The sequence below is a fragment of the Dromiciops gliroides genome, chromosome 3, assembly GCF_019393635.1.
Source record: "Dromiciops gliroides isolate mDroGli1 chromosome 3, mDroGli1.pri, whole genome shotgun sequence".
NCBI classification, from domain to species: domain Eukaryota; kingdom Metazoa; phylum Chordata; class Mammalia; order Microbiotheria; family Microbiotheriidae; genus Dromiciops; species Dromiciops gliroides.
This window is the reverse complement of record NC_057863.1, coordinates 587,166,260-587,187,336: the sequence shown is the minus strand read 5'-3', so window position 1 is coordinate 587,187,336 and position 21,077 is coordinate 587,166,260. Positions and strand designations below refer to the sequence as shown.

The 21,077-nt window shown below is 39.0% G+C and overlaps 2 protein-coding genes across 3 annotated transcripts in view; one reads left to right on the top strand and one right to left on the bottom strand.

Moving 5' to 3' along the window:
* The window catches only part of CSMD2 (CUB and Sushi multiple domains 2), a 1,007,742-nt gene that overhangs the window by 509,577 nt on the left and 477,088 nt on the right, over window positions 1-21,077 (top strand). The window lies entirely within an intron of this gene.
* Window positions 13,085-13,708, bottom strand: HMGB4 (high mobility group box 4). Its single transcript, XM_043994713.1, has one exon. It carries the CDS (start codon window positions 13,706-13,708, stop codon window positions 13,085-13,087), a length of 624 nt encoding a protein of 207 aa, XP_043850648.1.

Below are 21,077 nucleotides of genomic sequence, written 5' to 3'. Positions count from 1 at the left end.
CCCAGGATAATCAACCGTGATATGATTAATTGGATTTGGCTATGTGATCATGAAACTAAAGAATGATATGGACGTTAAACAAAACCAAGTCCCTGCTTCTTTCCCCATGCCATCCCCCCCCCACTTTCCATCTATCCCACTGAACCCATAAAAGTAGGAGTGTAGCTCAGAGGAAAGAGCACTGCATCCGGAGGACCTGGATTCCACCTGGGTGGCCTTAACCTCCTTCATTAACATTTCATGTATCCATAAAATAAGATGTGTGAATATAGAAGTGGAGGTGGGGAAAGGGAATGGAGTATTAATGTTTTTTTTCTTCTTCCCTTCTAGTTCTTCTTAAGTTTATAGATTTAGATCAGAAGAGTGACCATTTAACAGAAGAGAAAAACTGAGGCCCATTTTGAAGTCCAATAATCTCAAAACTATGTTTTGTCTCTGGATCTGCCATCATTCAGCACGGGACCCCAGAAGGGATAGGCCTTAATTATTTCTGTTTGTTGATTTGAATTTGTTAAATCCAAGGTTTTAAGAGTATTTGCTTCATTGAAAACTTTTTTGAGGTAATAGAGTAGAAAGAGAACTAGGCTTGGACTCTGAAAATCTAGTCTGTCTCATTTCAACATCACCATGCCAGGACCTGGAGGCACCAGAGTAGTAGTTCCCATTTTTAAAATGCTTTGTTATCCTTAATTACAGTGGGTGGTAGGTGATACAGGCTTGTTGTCAGGATCAAATGAGCTAATATATGTAAAGCACTCCGTAAACCTAACAATACAGACATTAGTGATGATGGTGATGATGGTGGTGGTGATGATAATACTATTAAGGAGAACGCCAGAATGGTATAATGTATAGAAAGCTGGCCTCCCAGGATGGAAGAGCTAGGTTCAGGTTCTACCTTGGACACACACTGATTGTAAGACCTAGCTAGGCAAACCATTCAACCTCCCATGACTCCCAGGCAACTTTCCAAGACTATAAGTTGCAGAGAAGATGTAGATATGCATTGGTAGAATTCACTCTACCAACAAAATCATGGGAACAGTCATTATTCCTTTTAATACTTGCACCGCCCGCCCCCATTTTATAGATGGGGAAATAAGTTCAGAGTGTTTGAGTAGAGATGCTCATAGTATCACAGTCTTTGTTAGATACCTTACTCCACTTTGCACATTCTATGCTCCAGTCACAGTGACCTACTTTCTACTCCTTGAACACAACACTCCTCTCCCTTCTCCCTTATTTTGCTCTGGCTGAAAGGCTCTGACCCCTCATCCCCGGCTCTTAGTTTCCCTTGGATTCTTTCATGACTCCATTCAGATTTCACCTTCTGCAGGAGGCTTCTTCTGGTGCCTCTCCTCCCAGTGCCTTCTCCTCTGGGATAACCTTCTGCTTTCCTCAGTATATATCCTGCATGTGCCTTGTTTATTTTCATGCTCGTTTCATCTTTTAAAATGTAAACACCTTGAGGGAAAGTGTTTACCTCTCTTTGTATCCTCCCCTGACAGCATAGGACCTGGCATATAGTAAATTCATAATAAATGCTTGTTGACTGACACAGCCATCACTGTCAGAACCAGTCCTCATAGCCAGAATAGATATTTGTAGACTGTCAGAAATGGGAAGAACCTTGTAGATTAATTTAATCCAACCCCTTCATTTCACATATGGGGAAACGAAGACTGGGAGGGGTGAAGTGACTTGTTTTAAATCACCTACAGTAAATGTTGAGGGGGGATTAAAATCTTGGCTGGAGGGGGCAGCTAGGTGGCACAGTGGATAAAGCACTGCCCCTGGATTCAGGAGGACCTGAGTTCAAATCTGGCCTCAGACACTTGACACTTGACACTTACTAGCTGTATGACCTGGGCAAGTCACTTAACCTTCATTGCACCGCAACAAAACAAACAAAAAAAAGAAAGTAACATATAAAATCTTGGCCAGAATCACAAAATAGAAACCTTGGAATTGGAAGGAACCTCAGAGATCTCCTAGTCCAACCTGTACCTGAACAAGAATATGCCCATAATATACCCACAAATGGTTATCATCTAATATTTGACTGAACATCTCCAGAGAAGGGTATGAGGTGGATACTTATGATCCTATAAAGCTGCTGCCAATTCTACTTTGGGATAGCTCAATTTTTCTAGCTTCTATTTGCCTCTCTGTACCTTCTACCCAATGCTTCTAGTTTGATCTTCTAGGGCCAAGCATATATCTAATCCTGAATGTCTCCTGATGTCATATCCTGGAATCTCCCCATTACACACAACACACTGTTCCTCAGTTTTCCTCCTCTCTTAAAAGAGGACAATAATACATATACTACCCTGGTGACTGGGTGGTTGTAAGGAGAAGTTCATTTAAATTATTCAACAAGTATTAAGTGACAGGTACTTACTATGCACTGGGAATACAAAGACAAAAAAAAAAAAAGAAATAGATGAGATATTAAACACCTTTGTAATCATTAACTGGTATAGAAATGTAAATGGATTATAATTGGTTCATGGGCCATAATGTTAGTTATTTTGAAGGACTTTTTACCAAAAAAAAATAGAGAAAGTTTCTTCCCCCAAACAAGAATAAAAGAAATGCATTTAGCTTTACAGAGTGTAAATTCCAGTTCTAATCCTAGTTTAAGTCTAGCTATACTTAAATAAATGGTACAGCTTATGGGGTTGCTAAGGCCTGCGTACCTTTCCTATTTCTCTATTTTGTACTATTTGTTGGAATAATGTAACCCAAGACTCTGGTGCCTCCGTGGATGTTTCAACCCCTACACACTACCTCTGATTGCTAGTCTCTTGCCTGAGGGTTGGATTGGAGATCTGGTACTAGAGCCCAGGCAAAAAAAGTTTGAAAGGACAGTGGACTGGTTGTTGAAAACACACACACACACATATACACAAATCTGATCATTACATCTTTTTTTAATTATAAAAGTATTTTATTATTTTCCAGTTACATGTAGAGATAGTTTTCAACATTTGTTTTTATAAGATTTCCAGTAGGGGGCAGCTAGGTGGCTCAGTGGATAGAGCACCGGTCCTGGAGTCAAGAGTACCTAAATTCAAATCCGGCCTCAGACACTTAACACTTACTAGCTGTGTGACCCTGGACAAGTCACTTAACCCCAATTGCCTCACTAAAAAAAAGAAAAAAAAATAAGATTTCCAGTTTCAAATTTTTCTCCCTCTCTCCCCTCCCTCCCCCCCTCCCCAAGACAGCAAGTGATCCAATATAGGTTATATATGTACAATAACATTAAACATATTTCTGCATTAGTCATATTATAAGAGAAGAATCAGAGCAAAAAGGAAAAACCTCAAAAAAGAAAAACAACAGCACCAAAAACAAAAGAAATAGTATGGTTCAATCTGCATCCATATTCCACAGTTCTCGTTTTTTCCCCTGGATTTGGAGAGTCTTTTCCATCATGAGTCCTTTGGAACTATCTTGTACCGTTGTATTGCTGAGAAGAATCAAATCTATCACAGTTGATCCACACACAACGTTGTAGATACTGTGCTGATCGTCTTAATAGCCACACATTATCCTATTAAAGCAAATTTCAAACACGTTATTGGAAAGCCCAGCAGAGACTGTGCATTCCCCACCTGATTCTTCATCTTACTGAGCTGCCCCTAGTGCTGGGTTAATTGAGTTTGGAAATAGGAAGCCTCTTAGGTGACACTAGCTGATCCAAGAGGAAGCCAGTGATCAAAGAAGGGACTTGTTTGCTATGCAGGCAGAGAAGCAAAGCTGAAACTGTCCACAAACAAGTCCTTTGGCACCCTGACTTCCCATGACCTCATAAAGCAATTATGTAGTCCTTTAAGTGCTATATAATGTGAGTAGTTATTATTGTGCAAATACAGGAAGGATCCATTCCCTTCTACCTGTCACCCTCAACCCTCCTTTCCAGCTTCCTTTTCTGGATTTCCTCCCACTTTGGAATATAAGCCCTTGGAGAGAAAGGGACTACTTTGCTTATTTCCCTTTTATTTCCAGTACTTTTGCATAGTGTACAAAGCATTTAATAATGCTTTATCTACTGTCCATCAATCAATCAACATTTATTAAACACTTACTAAGTATCAGGCACTATGCTAAGCGCTGGGATACCTTTCTGGTAAGCACTGGGGACAGCTCAGTAAGATGAAGAGTCAGGTGGGAACTGACAGCCAATGCTGGGCTTTCCATGGGCATGTTTGGGATTGGCTTTAATAGGGTAATGTAATAATTCAGATGTTATGGTCAAGTTTGTTTGGTTTTGTTTTCAATAACCATCTTATTGTCCTTTCAAATTGTCTTGCCTGAGCTCCAGCACCAGATCTGGAATCCAACAACAACAATAAAAAAGAGGCGTCCAATTCAGCTGCCCTCAAGGAAATTACAATATAATGGGGGAGGGAAACACTATGCAAACAAATATATTCAGAGTAGGCTATCCATAGGATGTATAGGAAGTCATTAACAGGAAAGGCACTAGACTTTAGAGGGGTTGGGGAAAGCTTGCAGTAAAGGAAGAGATTTTAGTAGGGGTTTAAAGGAAGCTATGGAGGTCAGTAGACAGAGATAAGGAGGGAGAGTATTACAGAATCTGTCTATCTGTCTGTCTATGTATGTGTCTGTCAGCATGAGGCAGCTAGGTGGTGATATCCAAAGCACTGGCCCTGGCATCAGGAGGATCTGAGTTCAGATCTCACCTCAGACACTTACTAGCTGTGTGACCCTGGACTTAACCCCAATTGCCTTAAACATCTGGGGCCATCTTCGGTCATCCTGATCTATATCTTGCCAGTGGACCCAGGTAGCTCTGGAGGAGAGAGTGAGGTTGGTGACCTTTCACAGCCCTCTCTCACTTACATCCAATTCATTGCAAGTCATGACATCTGTCATGGTCCTCTTTGAGATAGAAGGACAAACAACAATAATTACTTTCTGTCAGCATAAGATTAGATCAGTGTGAGACCTCCTCCACACAGATTGGAACTTATATGATTTAGTAGATAAGATTTTAAGGAGTTGCCTTAAAGGTTAGAATGCTCAGGGGCACATAGTATTATCAGAGGTGGGTCTCAGAACCAAGTCTTCCTGACTCTAAGCTCAGCACCCTATTCTGTTTTACTCCCCCATATTGCCTCAACAGAGGCAGAGGGGAACTTCTAGAAACCTGGCAGAATCAGAATGAGTTAAGAGTGATATTCTGCAGTAGAGGAAAATCATTAGGCATAACTATTACTGGATGTTTTGGGTTTTTTTTCTCAGTCTGGGTTTTTAAATTACTCCCTGGACCTTTTTATTTTCTTGAAGAGACAATCATTAAAAGCCAACACATTTTGATATATACTTTTCAGTGTTGTTCTGTTAAAATAATATTTGGGAACTGGCACAAATGATCATGAAGTTCATTTTGGCAGAGGCAGTGTGAGTTATAAAGTATTGAGACAATTACATCTGTCATGCCAACATCCTCATTATTAATCAATGATTCAAATATCTTCATTCATGCATGCATTCTACCAAGTTTTTAAAAATCAAGTACCCTCTGCATGTGGTCCATATCCTCACTAGGTCTTGGAGGGAATGGAGTAGAAGGTATTCAATTTATTTCAACAAGCATTATTAATAAGCACCTACTATGTGCAAAGAATTGAGCAAGGTAGACTACTGGGGATGGATATACATAAAAAGATGAAAAACAAGTCCCTGTCCTCAAAGAGATTGTGATATGGGTGAGAAAGGTAACTTATACACAGGGAAAAGCAAATGAATATTGGTGCCTCTGAAAGTCATAGAATGTCAGAGCTCATCTAGTTCTGCACCCTTATATTTTTTCATGATATCTATCTCTCACTTCTACCATCCTCCCCTCAGCACTTTCTCTTTTAGCAAGGAGGAGGGGGGAACAGTTTGTTGGATTTTTTTAAGTCACTCTCATATGCAGCACCTGGTAGCCAAGTGACACATTGACAGCATCTGGTCTGATGATATATGCTGCATTCCACATACATATTCCTTCACTTCTCCATTTCTTCATTTCTTCCCCACAGGGCCAAGATTGTTTATTAATATGACCCACAACAATCAATTTCACTTGATCGTTTTTCCCCTCATATATATGCTTGTAGTCATTGCACATATTATTTCCTCACTCTGTTTACTATACCACTCTGCATCAGTTCATATAAGCTTTCCCATACTTACCTAATCACTCATATTTTGTATGGGTATGATGTAATTTCTTTAGCAATGATTCCCCTATCAGTGGGTATTCTCCCTCTGTTTCCATTTCTTTACTACCACAAAAAAGTGTTGCTCTGAGTAGTCTGCTATATATAAAGGGGGCCTGTTTTTAATGGGAGGAGGATTTAGTTGTATGCTAAAAGCAAATTCTGGGGACTTCAGAGGAGTAAGAATTATGGAGGGCATGTTTTGGGGAGGATGTAGTTTGACGGGAAAAGAATAGTACATTCCAAGTGAGAGGAACCACACATGATGAAATATACGAAGTATCAAGAATGAGAATTCTGTGGGACAACTGAGAAAAGTTTGCATAAATGAGGAGTTCTATTTAGGAGGACCAGTTTTGTTTCATTTTGTTTTTTTAATTAACCTCTGGGGTGATTCTAAAAGTTTAAAAAAAAAAAAAAAAGGATTGTCTGCCTCTAGCCAGAACTGAGGGGCGAATTAGTTACCATGTTTGTAAAAAAGTGAATTAGGCAGCAGGAGTCTGCCCTACAGCAGGTTTAGTAATAAACCTGCAAAGATGAAATAAACAAATAAAATCTCAGGTTGGCCTGGGGCTCAGGGATCAGGAGCTGGTAGCATCTGGCCCTCTTCTTCTTGCCTGAGGGCTTTTCTTCATTATCACCTTCTCCCTCTCCTCCAGTTCTCTTCTAAAGCCTGGAAGTGGGTGGGGTTCCCATTCCTGCTTGATCTCATCTACTCTATCCAGCATAGAATTAAAAAAAAGAGGGCGGTCAAAAAGATGATTGGGAGAATCCTGGGCTCACACTGATAGAGGAAAATTGAGTTGGGAGAAGAGTTTCTGTCTGGAATATGCTGAATTTGAGGTTTCTGCAGAGCACTCACTCAGTTATTCCTGTCTCCTAGGCAATTGGGGAATTGGACAAGATTTTAATGTCTAAGCTGTTCAACAAAAAGTATACTTGTGTGTCTTCAGACAAGTCACTTTTCATTCTTGGCCTCAGTTTCCCCATCTACAAAATAAAGGGATTACACCAAATGAATCTTCCAGGTTTCTCTTCTTAAAGTATGTGAATCTGTAACCTGGATTCTGACAGTAAGAAATAGCTATGGGACCACTAGCATCACTGTCTCTCAATCATTTGGAGCCAGTTTCCCTAACAGGTAAATGGGGATAAGATTATCTGTGTGATTTTACAGTGGTAGTTGTAAGGAAAACACTTTGCATGCAAGGAAATTGGTATAGAAATTGCATAACTGTTATTGCTATTTTGTGATGTCAAGGAGTTAACTTCTGTACAAAATTGGGATAAGAATCTAAATATTTAAGTCCTAATACTTTGTGTCCAGTACTCTGTGGTCCTCTAGGAGGAAAAAAGTCCCGGCACCATGACAAGTAGAAAGAAAGGGCATGACAGGAACTATGACAACTTGAGAGCTAGAGTATGAATCAAAATGGATAGTCAGATAAACTTTTCCTTTTACCTGTCTTTCCTTATACCATGTCCCCCCCACCTTAAAAATAAAATAGTTGGGGCAGCTAGGTAGCGCAGTGGATAGAGCACTGGCCCTGGAGTCAGGAGTACCTGAGTTCAAATCCGGCATCAGACCATTGACACTTACTAGCTGTGTGACCCTAGGCAAGTCACTTAACCCCAATTGCCTCACAAACAAACAAACAAAAAATGTCATTGTATTGCTATTCTTTCATCTTTACATTTGCCTAAATTTCTCCCAGTATCTTCTTGTTGCTCTTTTCATTGGATATTTTCTTGGCTCTCCTTATCACTTTACAATGAAAAGTCCATGTAAATATTTTCATGCTTTCCTGTATTCATCATATCATTTCTTACAGAACAGTGATTTTATTTCATTTTCATATACTATACTTGTTTAGCCCCCATTGCCACTTGGGCAGTTTTTTTTGTTGTCCCCTTTCTCAAGGGAAAAAGCCCTGCTTTCCTTCATCTTGGATCTTAAGAGTCTGTGGAAACACAGTAATAATGGAATCATCTGATAATTCTAATTTACTCTTCTATATTCAATTATTTAAATATTTTGGAGTATTTTCTGTGGCTTTTTAGAGGCCACAATTTTCTTGTCCCTAATTTTCTCTATAGGTAAAATGAGGGATTTAGAATAATAGAATTTAGACCTAGAAGAAAATTTTAAATAATCACCCAGTTCATTAAAGCCCATCATTTTACACAGATGAAAAATCTTAGGGCCCAAGTGGGGGAAATCGTTTTAAATAGTAAGACTGGGATTCAACTCAATCAAGAAGCATTTTATTAAACAGCTACTATTAAAAGGAGGCAGTTTGCTAGAGGTATTGGCTGCTAGGTGGCACCATAGTGTGTCAGAGAATGCCTGACCTTGAGTCAGGAAGACTCCTCTTTCTAAGTTCAAATCTTGCTTCAGACACTTATTAGCTGTGTGAACTGGAGAAGGAAATGACAAACACTACAGTATTTTCTTTTTTCTTTTCTTTTCTCTCCTTCTTCTTCTTCTTCTTCTTCTTCTTCTTCTTCTTCTTCTTCTTCTTCTTCTTCTTCTTCTTCTTCTTCTTCTTCTTCTTTTTGCTGGGCAATGGGGGTTAAGTGACTTGCCCAGGGTCACACAGCTAGTAAGTGTCAAGTGTCTGAGGCCAGATTTGAACTCAGGTCCTCCTGAATCCAGGGCCGGTGCTTTATCCACTGTGCTACCTAGCCACCCCCAAGTCCAGTATTTTTGCCCAAAAAAAAATCCAAATGGGGTCATGAATAGTCAGACTTCAATATTGGCTAGAGGTGCTAGCTATGCTGGCCAGTTCTAGATATAAAGACAAGAGAATAGTCGCCTCCCTGGCTTGCCCCTCAGGACTGAAACAACACCCAACAATGCATATGTATGGTATATAACAAAACATTTACAGATCATTTAACCTTTTTTCAGGGAAGGAGTATTCCACTTCTGCTGACTCCTTCAAAAGGGTAAATATGAGGAAAGTGCCTTTTATTTATAAAATGTAAGCTATTATTTTTTAAGTTAAATTCCATTGTATAGTAAGAATATCCTCCCCTGCTCCTACACACACACACACACACACACACACAAATACATACACACACACATATCGCTGTGATGAAGAAAGAATGTTGCAAGAATTTGAAATCAGAGGACTTTCAAATCCATATAGTTCGCATTACCTATTTTACAAGTACGTAAATATGTTGACTCAGTTTCCTTATTTGTAAAATGAGAAGGTTGGACCAAATGACCTTTTAAGGTCCCTTTCCAGCTTTATGATTCCTTGTAACCATAAACTGTTATGATTATTATGAGTTTACACAAGTTTCTTCAAAACAATATTTTTATTATTTAGGGGAGATTATAATAATAGCTTTCTACTTCTACCCCCAAATAGAAAAGCATCTATCAAAATAGATGAGATTTATAGAATGTCTATTTTCTAATTAGAATCCAATCAAATCTAGATGGGATCAAACTGCAACAGTACTTAGTGAGTAAACCTGATTGTCTTTTCCTTTCACCCTAGGCTACCCCCAAATTTAGAATCACACTTCAAACCCTGAATTTTTTTTTCACTTTGAATGCAGACCCCCGCCTCCCCAATACACATTTTTCCCCTTGGACCTTTTCTTTGCTAAGAGAAGCTCTAGAAACAAAGGGAAACTCACTTTCCTAAAACACAGAATAGCTCCTTCATCAGTTTAATGAGTTTTCCCCCTTTCAAGAAAGAGACTCTCTATACCTTAATGGTGCTAACACATCATATCAGAGCAAATCCCAGATAGGAGGGACACACAAGCCAAAGATATTGTCTAACCTGCCTATACACACACACACACACACACACACACACATAGAGAGAGAGAGCAGACATATATATATATGTATATGTATATATATATATATATATATATATGTGTGTGTGTGTGTATATATCTATATCTATATCTATCTGCTCTATTTATCTACAGTGCCTTCCTAAGTGTTACTAAATGATGGAGAAGAAAGCCAAGGAGATCAGAAGGGAAGGTTTTTGTTTTTTAATAAAGCAATGCTGACTTAACCAGCTTCCTTATGACCTCATAAAGCAATTTTGTAAACCAGCAAAAAGCTGGGGTTTCTTCAGGTCAGCATGGAGAACATGTCAAGTGGGGAACCTTTTCTAGAGAGTTGGCCTAGAGTAGGCCTTATAAAAAAATCAGAAGGATACTATTCAAACTCAGATTTCAGATTTCTTGACTTTCCAAATAATGAGTATCTCATTCCCACATGATTCTCTATGTAATTTTTTTGAGGGGAGCAAGAGAAAAGGTTGACAAGGTTGGGAAACTGAGTGAGAAAATTGGCAGAATGAGCTTGTTACCCTGTTGTAGATGGAAATCCCTAGGTGCAAGTTAGAGCTGGGTGGTTTTTATTCTCTCCCCTATTCTTGGTCTAAATCTTACTCTCCCTGACTCTATATTTTTTCAAAATGGACAATGACCAGAAGCTGCCAGTACACTTATATCCCTTTGAATGTTGTTCTGTTAAAATGATGGGGAGCAGCCCAATGCTAATGAAGTTCCATTTCCCTAGCAGCAGCCTCTAGAGAATAGTCACAGTTGTTTTAACTGTGTTTTAATATCTACAACCTTCACCATTAATCACTTGAGTATTCAAACAAGGTTTTTTAATCAAATACAGCATATTTCATAAAAGTATACCAGTTATTACAGGTCCATGACCTTTTTAGGCCTTCCAAATTACAAGCTGAGAGGATAATTCAAATTCATTTCTAAAAGCATTTACTTAGTCTCTACTACATATGGGCAACTAGGAATAAAAACATGAGAAAAGCCCTCCTCTCTTCAAAGAACATATTGTACACAGTCAAGTTGAGAAGAGCAATTGATACATTTGGAATTTAACTGAGCAGTGTTTCCCCTAGGATCACAAAATGTCAAGGGATCTCAAGAAGGGAATTTTATCCAGCTCAGCGCCACCTTTATCAGACAGGGCAAAGTTTCATCTCTCTCCCACTTCCTCCCCTTTCCACAATGACAGAGCTCATGCTTTCTTCTATATAAGACTAGAAGCCAGATCATAAAACCTTGTCAAAACTCTCATTTCTACATTTTAACTATTGTCTGTCTTCTCAAAGCTTGTCCCTCTTGTAAAGTAAGGGAGAATTTTGAGCTAGGCCTTGGAAAAAAGGATTGCCAGGCACTTTTGGATATAATAGAGAATGAGGGGACATTTAAAGTGAGAGGAAACAACATGACAGGAAGAAAACAAAATTTTGTGGACTATATAATCCTGAGGTGCATACTTATGGGTCAAGTGGAAGATGAACCAGTTTTTAAAAAAGAAAACATCTAATAGGGTGGCCCTTTGTAATTGGCCAGTTTCCCACTTATTGATTCATTCTTGCTTTGTCCTACCCTATAAACCCCCAATGTAATAACAGTGGCTTATAAGAGTCCAGGGTAAAAGTTTAATTGTCCCAAAAAGGTTCCTGTTGAAATCATCTATCCAAAGAAGCTGTTAAGAGTAAGTTTGAGGGGGCAGCTAGGTGGCGCAGTGGATAGAGCACCGGCCCTGGAGTCAGGAGTACCTGAGTTCAAATCTGGCCTCAGACATTTAACACTTACTAGCTGTGTGACCCTGGGCAAGTCACTTAACCCCAATTGCCTCACTAAAAAAACAAAACAAAAAAAAAAGAGTAAGTTTGAGTATGAAGTTGTACACAGTGGGATGATGTGAGTCTAGAACACTCCACATACACACACACACACACACACAATGTACAAAAGCTTTATAAGGAGAAAAGCACTGAGTATTGGAGATACACACTGGATGGATCCTGATCAGATCTCTTTTCCTAGGATCACTCATTGTTTGGGTGCGGAAGCAGGTCATCTTGGGATTTCAATTTGGTAAACTGAAATCTTTCAAAAATTTAAAAAAAAAAATTAAAAGGAAAATAGAACTATTCTGTTCAAAAGATGCCCCTCCTTGCTTTAGGTCAGATATACCACCTGTATGAATAATTTAAAAAAACTTTCATGATTTATTGGATATGAGTTGTACATATTTATATTCACTTTTCACATTTATATGTTTATATCTATATGCACACATATAGATATACATACATATATATTTACAAATGATATTAGCTCTCCCAATAGAATGTAATATCTTTGAGAACCAGCACGTTTTTAAATTTTTTTTTCATATTTCAATATTTAACACACAATGCATTTATACATTGTGATACACTATTTTTTGGTGGGGGGGGGCAATGAGGGTTAAGTGACTTGCCGGGGTCACATAGCTAGCAAGTGTCAAGTGTCTGAAGTCTGATTTGAACTCAGGTCCTCCTGAATCCAGGGCAGGTGCTTTATCCACTGTGCCACCTAGCTGCTCCAATGATACACTATTTAAGTCCCAAATTCCCTTTAAAACAATAGGTTTGGGGACAGCTAGGTGGCACAGTGGATAAAGCACCAGCCCTGGATTCAGGAGGACCTGAGTTCAAATCCAGCCTCAGACACTTGACACTTACTGGCTGTGTGACCTTGGGCAAGTCACTTAACCCTCTCATTGCCCCATAAAAATAAAAAAAAAAAACAATAGGTTTTGGGGGAAAAAAGTACACTACCTTTCTTTCAAATCCTTACTTCCTTTTCTTGCCCCTCTTTTCTTCTCCTGCCTTCCAAACTCTAATTATTCCCAAAGCTCAATGTTACTAAATCAAGGAAGACTGATGGAAAAGCAACATCATGTAAGGACAGAGATCAGAATAAAGAGAGACATGTATTCAGTTCGATGGCATTTATTTTTCTTTCATCATTCATTGTCTTTGTCGCGTCTAATCCAGCTCGCCTTCTGAATCAGATTCAGCATAGTCTTCATTCTTGTCTGACTTGGATTTCTTCCTGTTCTGACACTGGCCAGAAGTCCCTGGTCCTTTCTTCCTTGAACATCCCTGACCATGACTGACCCGGTAGGCCATGAGTTCTTGGTGGTACTTGGCTCTCAGTCTAGCTGCCTTCTCTTCATAAGGTTGTTTGTCCTGCTCTGACTTTTTGGACCACATCTCCCCCAGAAACTTTGCCACTTCCACCACGGACCATTGTGGATTGTCACTTTTGATCTTTGTGTAGTGCTCTCGACTGAAGAGGAAAAAAGATGTGGGTGGCCTCTTGGGAGCTTTGGGGTCCTTCTTCCTTCTTTTCCTTTTCTTCATTCCTACTGGGGGAACATAATTTTTCATTTCTTTCTGGTAGCGTGCTTTGTCCAGTCTTGCTATGGCTTCATACTTGGACTTTTCATGCTTAGAGATTGTCTTCCACTTTTCTGAACACTTTTTGGAGAATTCTTTGAAGTTGATGTAAGCATTTGGCTGTTGTTCCTTGTGCTTGTTTCTGCAGTTTAATAAAAAGTGGACGTATGAAGACAAATTCACTTTGGGCTTAACTTGAACCTTGCCCATGTTCTCAAAAGATCATATTTTACTGGCTCTGAAAACCTTTCCAGCAGGACCTTTTCCCTGTACTTTAATGAAAACAGGAGGTCCTTTCCCTCTTGTGAATATCTCTGTATGTGAACTGCACAGCCTGTGCCTGGCCTATTCAATGGTGTTGGCATTGTTGGTCGTAAGAAGAGTATTGTGACACTACCACCCAGCCAGGCTCTCTTGGCCAATAACAGTGAGTCATTTGAATACCAAAATCCTATTGGGTTAAAAAAATGATGGTGTCACAGTTTATCAAGCCAGGTAGTTAAGTAGCATGGGACAACTCCCTTCATGGACTTTTAAGGACAAGAGAGGAGCCCCTATATTTGGGATAGGTAGATAACATTGACTTCCTGGGGGCGGTAGCATAGGCTTGGCCTGAGGATTGTATAAACCTTCAAATATGTAGGTTAGTGACATGTTTTTTATCTACTTGGCAGTATGAATAAACTGTCCATGAGGCCTACCTATCTAACAATAGACTTTCTGTCAATTACCTAGAGATGGAAAAATAACCAAATGCAAGGCAGTGAATGCTCAAATGCTTTTTCATGATTAAAATGCAACCCACCCCAGCCCAAATCCCCCAAACCCCTCACTGTTGACTGCTTGGCAGCAGTTCATAATGTATGAATGGCTTAGCAGTACCTCTAAAAATAATTGTATATGACAGCTGCTCCTTGGTTCTTGTCAGGATAAACTACTGTAATTTAAATCTGAAGCATTTGGGCTATAAGTCTAATTTCCTGGGTGGACTTTACATTCATCTTAGCATTCTTCTTCCTCTTTTTTTTAATCCTGGGTGACAAGGTGTGTTGATCAGATTTTATTAACTAGACTTGAATAGGGGCAGCTAGGTGGTACAGTGGATAAAGCACTGGCCCTGGAGTCAGGAGGACCTGAGTTAAAATCCACCTTCAGACACTTGACACTTACTAGCTGTGTGATTCTGGGCAAGTCACTTAACCTTTATTGCCCTGCAAAAAAAAAAAATTAATTAAAAAAATAGACTTGAATCAATGAAAATGTGATCAAGATTCTTGAGGTCATAATAGGTCTTTTAGCATTATACATATATATATATATATATATATATATACACAAACTCTCTCTCTCTCTATGTATGTGTGTGTGTGTGTGTATATATATATATATATATATATATATATATATATATATATATATTCCATGGAATGCTGGACATGGGATCAGAAACATCTGAGTCCAAATCCTGCCTCTGACAACTAATAACAATATTTGATCCTGGATAAGTCTCTGGGCTTCTATTTCTTCACCTATAAAATGGAGATCAGTGATCAAGAAACATTTATTAAGTGCTTCCTATGAACTAGACACTGTGCTAGGCACTGCAGATACATAGACAAATACATAGACCTGTCCTGAAGTTTACATTCTATTACAGAACAACAAAAAGTCAACAAGCATTTGTTTGGTACCTAATATGTGTCACATGTAAGAATATGCAAAATAAATACAGCATAATTTTGTGGGGGAGGCATTAATTAATAACTGGGCACAGAAGGTATAGGAGATGGTGATTGAGTTTCAAGGAAACTAGGGATTCTAAGAAGCAAAGATAAGGAGAGAGAGGGCATTCTAGGCATGAGGACCAACCTGTGCAAAGGCTGGGAAATGGGAAATAGAATGTGATAAGAAGAACAATGTCAAGACCAGTTACGTACTAATAAATGTTTAACAACCAGCTTCCCCCCCCCAAACAAATGGACATGATACCCTTTTATGTATAATCTGTACTCTTAGTCTTTTCTCCATAATTTTCTAAAGTCTAGACAATCAAGAAAACAATAAATCAAGCTCTGATTTACAGAGTTTGCTGATCTCCAAGGTGTAAGTGCTTCACACTGAAAATTTACAAGCCTCTTACAAGCCTGTGTAAATGAGCTCCAGTACTCCCTCTGGAAGATAAGACTGATTTGGTAGGACCATAGTGTGTAAGAAGGAGATTAATGTATATAATAAACTGTGATGGTAGGTTGGGGGCAGCTAGTAGATAGAAAGCTAATAGTAGATAGAAAGCTGGAGCTGAAGTCAGAAAGACTCATCTTCTTGAGTGAAAATCTGGCCTTAGACATTTCCAAGCTGTGTGGACAAGTCACTTAATCCTACTTGCCTCATTTTACCTCATCTCTAAAATGAGCTGGAGAAGGACATAGCAAACGATTCTAGTATCTTTGCCAAGAAAACCCTAAATGAGGTCATAAAGAGTCAGATGCAACTAAAACAACAACAAAGGTAGGTTGGAGCTAGGTTGTGAAAGGCTTTAAATTCCAAAGGAATTTGTATTTGATCCTAGAGATAATTGAGAGTCACTGGAGTTTGTTGGAAAGGAGAATGATATGGCCAGAATTGTGCTCTAGAAATATCATACTGGTAGCTGTGTTGAGGATAGGATAAAGAGTAATTTGAAGCAGGAAGATTATGTTGCTATTGCAATAATCTAGGCAAGAGATGATTAGGGGTCACATAAATGGAGAAAAAGAGATGAATTTGAGTGATGTTATGAATGTAGAACCAAGAAGAATTAGCAAATAATTGGAAAGGTGGGGTGAAGGAGAATGAGGAGTTGATGGTGATGCCAAGATTGTGAATTCATGTGACTGGAATATTGGTGAGCCCTGAGAGTTTAGAAAAGGGATGCATTTGGGAGAAAAGATAATGAGTTATGTTTTGAGCAGAATATCCACTTTGAAATGTCCAATCAATCAGTCAATCAATCAAAATTTATTAAATGCCTGCTATGTGCCAGACACTTTGCTGAGTGCTGAGGATACGAAGAAAGACAAAGGATAGTCCCTGCCCTTGAGGAGCTTACAATCCGATGGGAGACACCACATCAAACAAATGTCCAGTTGGCAGTTGGGGATAAGGGACTGAAGCTCAGGAGGAAGAACAGGCAGAGTTGTAGAAAAATATGTGTGTATGTATATATTCTTTTTTTTTTTTTTTTGGTAAGGCAATTGAGGTTAAGTGACTTGTCCAGGGTCACACAGCTAGTAAGTGTTAAGTGTCTGAGGCCGGATTTGAACTCAGGTCCTCCTGACTCCAGGACCAGTGCTCTATCCACTGAGCCGCCTTGCTGCCCCCGTATGAAGAGGACCATGACATCAAGGTCATGACTTGTAAGTGAGGTAGGGCTGTGCAGAGTCACCAGCCTCATTCTCTCCTCCAGAGCCATCAGGTCTAGTGACAAGATAGATATCAGGATGAGTGGAGATGGCCCCAGATGATGTATATGTATGTATGTATATTCATCCACTCATACACGGATCTGGAGTCGTTTCATAGAGCCGATAGGGAAATCCATGTGGCTGAGGAGGTCAATGACACCTGCCCCTCCTGGTTCTTGTGAGGATCAACTAATATAAATCAGGAAAAGTACTTTGCACACTTTAAAGTGCTGTATAAATGAGAGCTATTGTTATTCTGGAAGATAGGGGATGATATAAGACGATAACAACTACATCTAGAAAATTAGTTATCTCACTAGGTTGGCTTCAGTCCGAAAAATCAGGTGAAATATAGGTTCATAGATTGAGAAGTGTAAGGAAACTTAAAGGCCTGATTTTATAGAAGAAATTAAGTGAATGGACCCTAGCATACTACTCACAAGAGCAACACCTGATCAGGCAGCATAACAAATAGGACATTCATTTACATAAATATTTGCATATTGATTCTATCACCTGTTGACTATAGGATTCATTTCCATGTTTGTATCCCTTAAGAGATGGAAATTGACTGAGACCAAATCTAGTAGAGAAGAGGGATTCCTAGTGTGGTGGCTAGAAGAATTCCTTTGAGTGTTGGTCCTGTAAATTTATTTGACTTTTAGTATGATTTGGGGCAGGTCCCTTCCCCTGGCTAAGCCTCAGTTCTCTCCTTTGTAAAATGAGGATTTTTCAGATTAGACCTGATCAACTTTCTGATATTCTGTGATTATATATGATTATATTGGGCATAAAAGAAGTGGAAGGGCAGATTGTGGTTTATAGTAGTCTTACATTCAGAGTACAACAAGAATGTCAAGAATGCCTTACTTGGCAGTGGGATCCCTGGTGATCTGCAGTGGAAGTGACATGGCAGAGATATTTTGAATGTATTTGTTGTTGTTGTTAAGTCATTTCAGTCATTTCTGACTCTTTGTAATACCTGATGGGGTTTTCTTTGCAAAGATACTGATGTGGTTTGCCATTTCCTTCACCAGCTCATTTTACAGATGAAGAAACTTAAGGCTAACAGGGTAAAATGACTTGCCCAGCATCACCCAGCTAGGAAGTGTCTGAGTCCGGATTTGAATTCAGGAATATGAATCTTCCAGACCTGGGACTCTATCCATTGTGCCCCCTAGCTGCCCTTGTATACATAAATATAGATGGATGGATAGATAGAGAGAAGAGAAGGCTATTCTTTCTCTCCTGTGCACAGGACAGTAAGCAGCATTTCTGGTCAGAATCTTATTCCTCTCAGACTAGTCAACATGCCCACGACTAGTATTAAACCTACTGATAAGCTTCTCTTTGTAGATGCTGTCTCATAGAAGACATTGTGTTAGGCTGCTTAAGTGGATGCTAAGGTGGCCAAATTTATTCTCCTGGTTTATACAAATGTGTGACCATTATATAGAGATACTCTCATGACATGAAGGACCCAAATATAATTTGGAAGATTTCCTTGCTCACTAGGTTTATAGTCTGTAACAAGAAAAGCTGGAGAAACATTTGCATTATCTCCTAGTGCACTAAGAACAATTCCTAATTAATAAGTACATAGCTCACAATAATGATAATAATAATAGCTAACACTTATATAGAGCTCGAAGTTTTTCAAAATGCATTATAGACATATATTATCTCATTTAATACAAAAATTATTTGAGGTAGGTGTTTTTATTATTCCCATTTTATAGATGAGGAAACTGAGGTTGAAAGAAATTAAGTAACCTTCCCAGGGTCACATGGGTAGTAAATGTCTGATGCAAGGAATCAAACAGAAGTGTATTTATGGCTCTTAAGTCCTTTCTATGTATGCCTATGACCATGACAGAAGAAAAAGAGGAAAGCAAGAATCTAACAGATTATGTAACTCCTCAGAATCACTTACAGTCCCTAATGTGAAAGCTTCTATGATGGATCACCAAGTGCTCAGAGTTCTGTCATGATGAATCAAAGTGGGAATGGAAGGGTACAAATAGTTTTTTGCCCATTTCTAACTTGTTGCTAAGGCATTATGGTATAATGGCTAGAAGATGACTTTTGGAAAAGTTGAGTCTACTAAGTCTCTCATATGTGAAGTATGTTGACTGTATGCAAAGCCTTAAAACCTCTAAGTGTCTAAGGCAACTCTCTAAGACTAGTTGCTGATTTGCATAGGTGAGGAGAGTTTCTGCCCTGGGGATTCTTAACACTGAGGAATTCCCTAAAAGAGTAAAAAAAAAAAACAAAACCAAAACTAAAAGACTTCCTGCCATTCCTTTTGGAAACACAGTCATCTGGTCCACTTCTTTCTCAGTCAAGGGGGAAAGATTAGACTTGAGAGTTATCCAGTAGTTCACGGGGTTAGTCAGTGAATAAACATTTGTTAAATACTTACTACCTGTGAGGCACTGTGCTGGGTGCTGGGGATATAAAGAAAGGCCAAAGACAGTCCCTGTTTTCAAGGAGCTCATTACATCTTCCTTTTCCAACATGAGGGCAAAACCTTCCTTTCCTCTCTGTGGATACCACCTCTACTCCATTATAATAAATGCTTGTTGAATTGAATCAACTTCTCTGACTATTCAAGTCTCCAGTCTCATCTCTATCCTCACCTTTAAAAGTCCTTCAACATCCTTGCATAAATGTTACCTGGGCATACATTATCCATTCTCCCTAGTCTCTCACTTGTGTAGAGGAAACATCAAAGCCTCTACAAATCATTATAGAATTTACAAATGTTAGGTTCTAAAATGTTGTGACTTTAGGAAGCTGAAGGAGTATGATTCAGACTTGAGGTGGGAAGAAGTTAGTTAATTGTCTATTCAGTAGAGACCCTCAGTTATTTATAAAGAAGTGGCCTGGCTATACTGCCTCATTATTCAGGCATCACTGATGTTCTTTGGAAAACACATCCCTCATCGGTATCTATTCTCCTCACAAGATCCATAATAGTACCCAACACCCTCATTCCCCATTTAGAATCTCAGGATCCCTAGGTGGAAAAGGAACTTAGAGGTCATCTAGTCCAAATTATACATGAATCGGAATCCTCTTTACAATGTCAAAGACGAATAAACATTCAGTCCCTTCTTTAGTATCTCCAATGGCAAGAAACTCACAACTTAGTGAGGTAGCCCATTCCACTGTTCTATAACTGCCACTGTTAGGTAACTTTTTCTGTATATTGGAGTATAAATCTCCTTCCTATTTTGCCCTGGTGGCCAATCATAACAAGTCTAAATTCCTCTTCATTTTAAGCCCCTTCAAATATTTGAAGATAGTTTCTCATCTCTAGGTAAACATCCCCAATTCTTTCAACTTATTTACATGTGACATTGGAATCATGGGAACTTAGAGCTGGAAGGAACCTAAAAGGTCATGATGGGGTCAACCCCCATCATTATACAGATGAGAAAATTGTGGCTCAGAGACATTAACTACATGGCCAAAGTCACAGAAATACTAAGATGCAGAATTGGAATTCAAACCCTGGCCCTCTAGTGAAATCCATCATTCTCTCCACTGTATCTCACTTCCTTCTTATTAACATAAGTCATATGCTTCCTGGATTATAGCCTCTAATTATAACCTCTAATAATGATGGCATACATTTGCATAGTTTATTATGCAATTTATCTCTAATATTCCTTAGTTGCTGTTGTCCGGTTATTTCAGTCATGTCTGACCCTGTTGGGGTTTTCTCGGCAAAGATACTGGAGTTTTTTTTGCCATTTCCTTCTCCAGCCCATTTTACAGATGAGGAAACTGAGGCAAACAAGGTTAAGTGACTTACCCAGGATCACCCAGCTAGGACCTAAGTGTCTGAGGCCATATTTGAACACAGGAAGATCAGTCTTCCTGACTCCAGTGTGCCACCTGGCTGCTCAGTTTTTTACAGGTTACAAAGGTGTACAAAGTACATCCAGTATTTTACAGGTTACATTTATACAACACTCTTACTTTTAACAGTCTTTTATACATTGGTATTTCACTATCACCCCCATTTTAGAGATCTGAGGTTTACAAAGACTGACAGGTCCACGATCATAGAAAAGTCTGGACTTGAACCCCGATAGGTTTTCTTATTTGATGTGTTGGTTTTTTTTTTT

Excerpts from the sequence above, each read along its gene's own strand:
- HMGB4 (XM_043994713.1), bottom strand. The coding sequence starts at position 13,708 with ATGGGCAAGGTTCAAGTTAAGCCCAAAGTGAATTTGTCTTCATACGTC.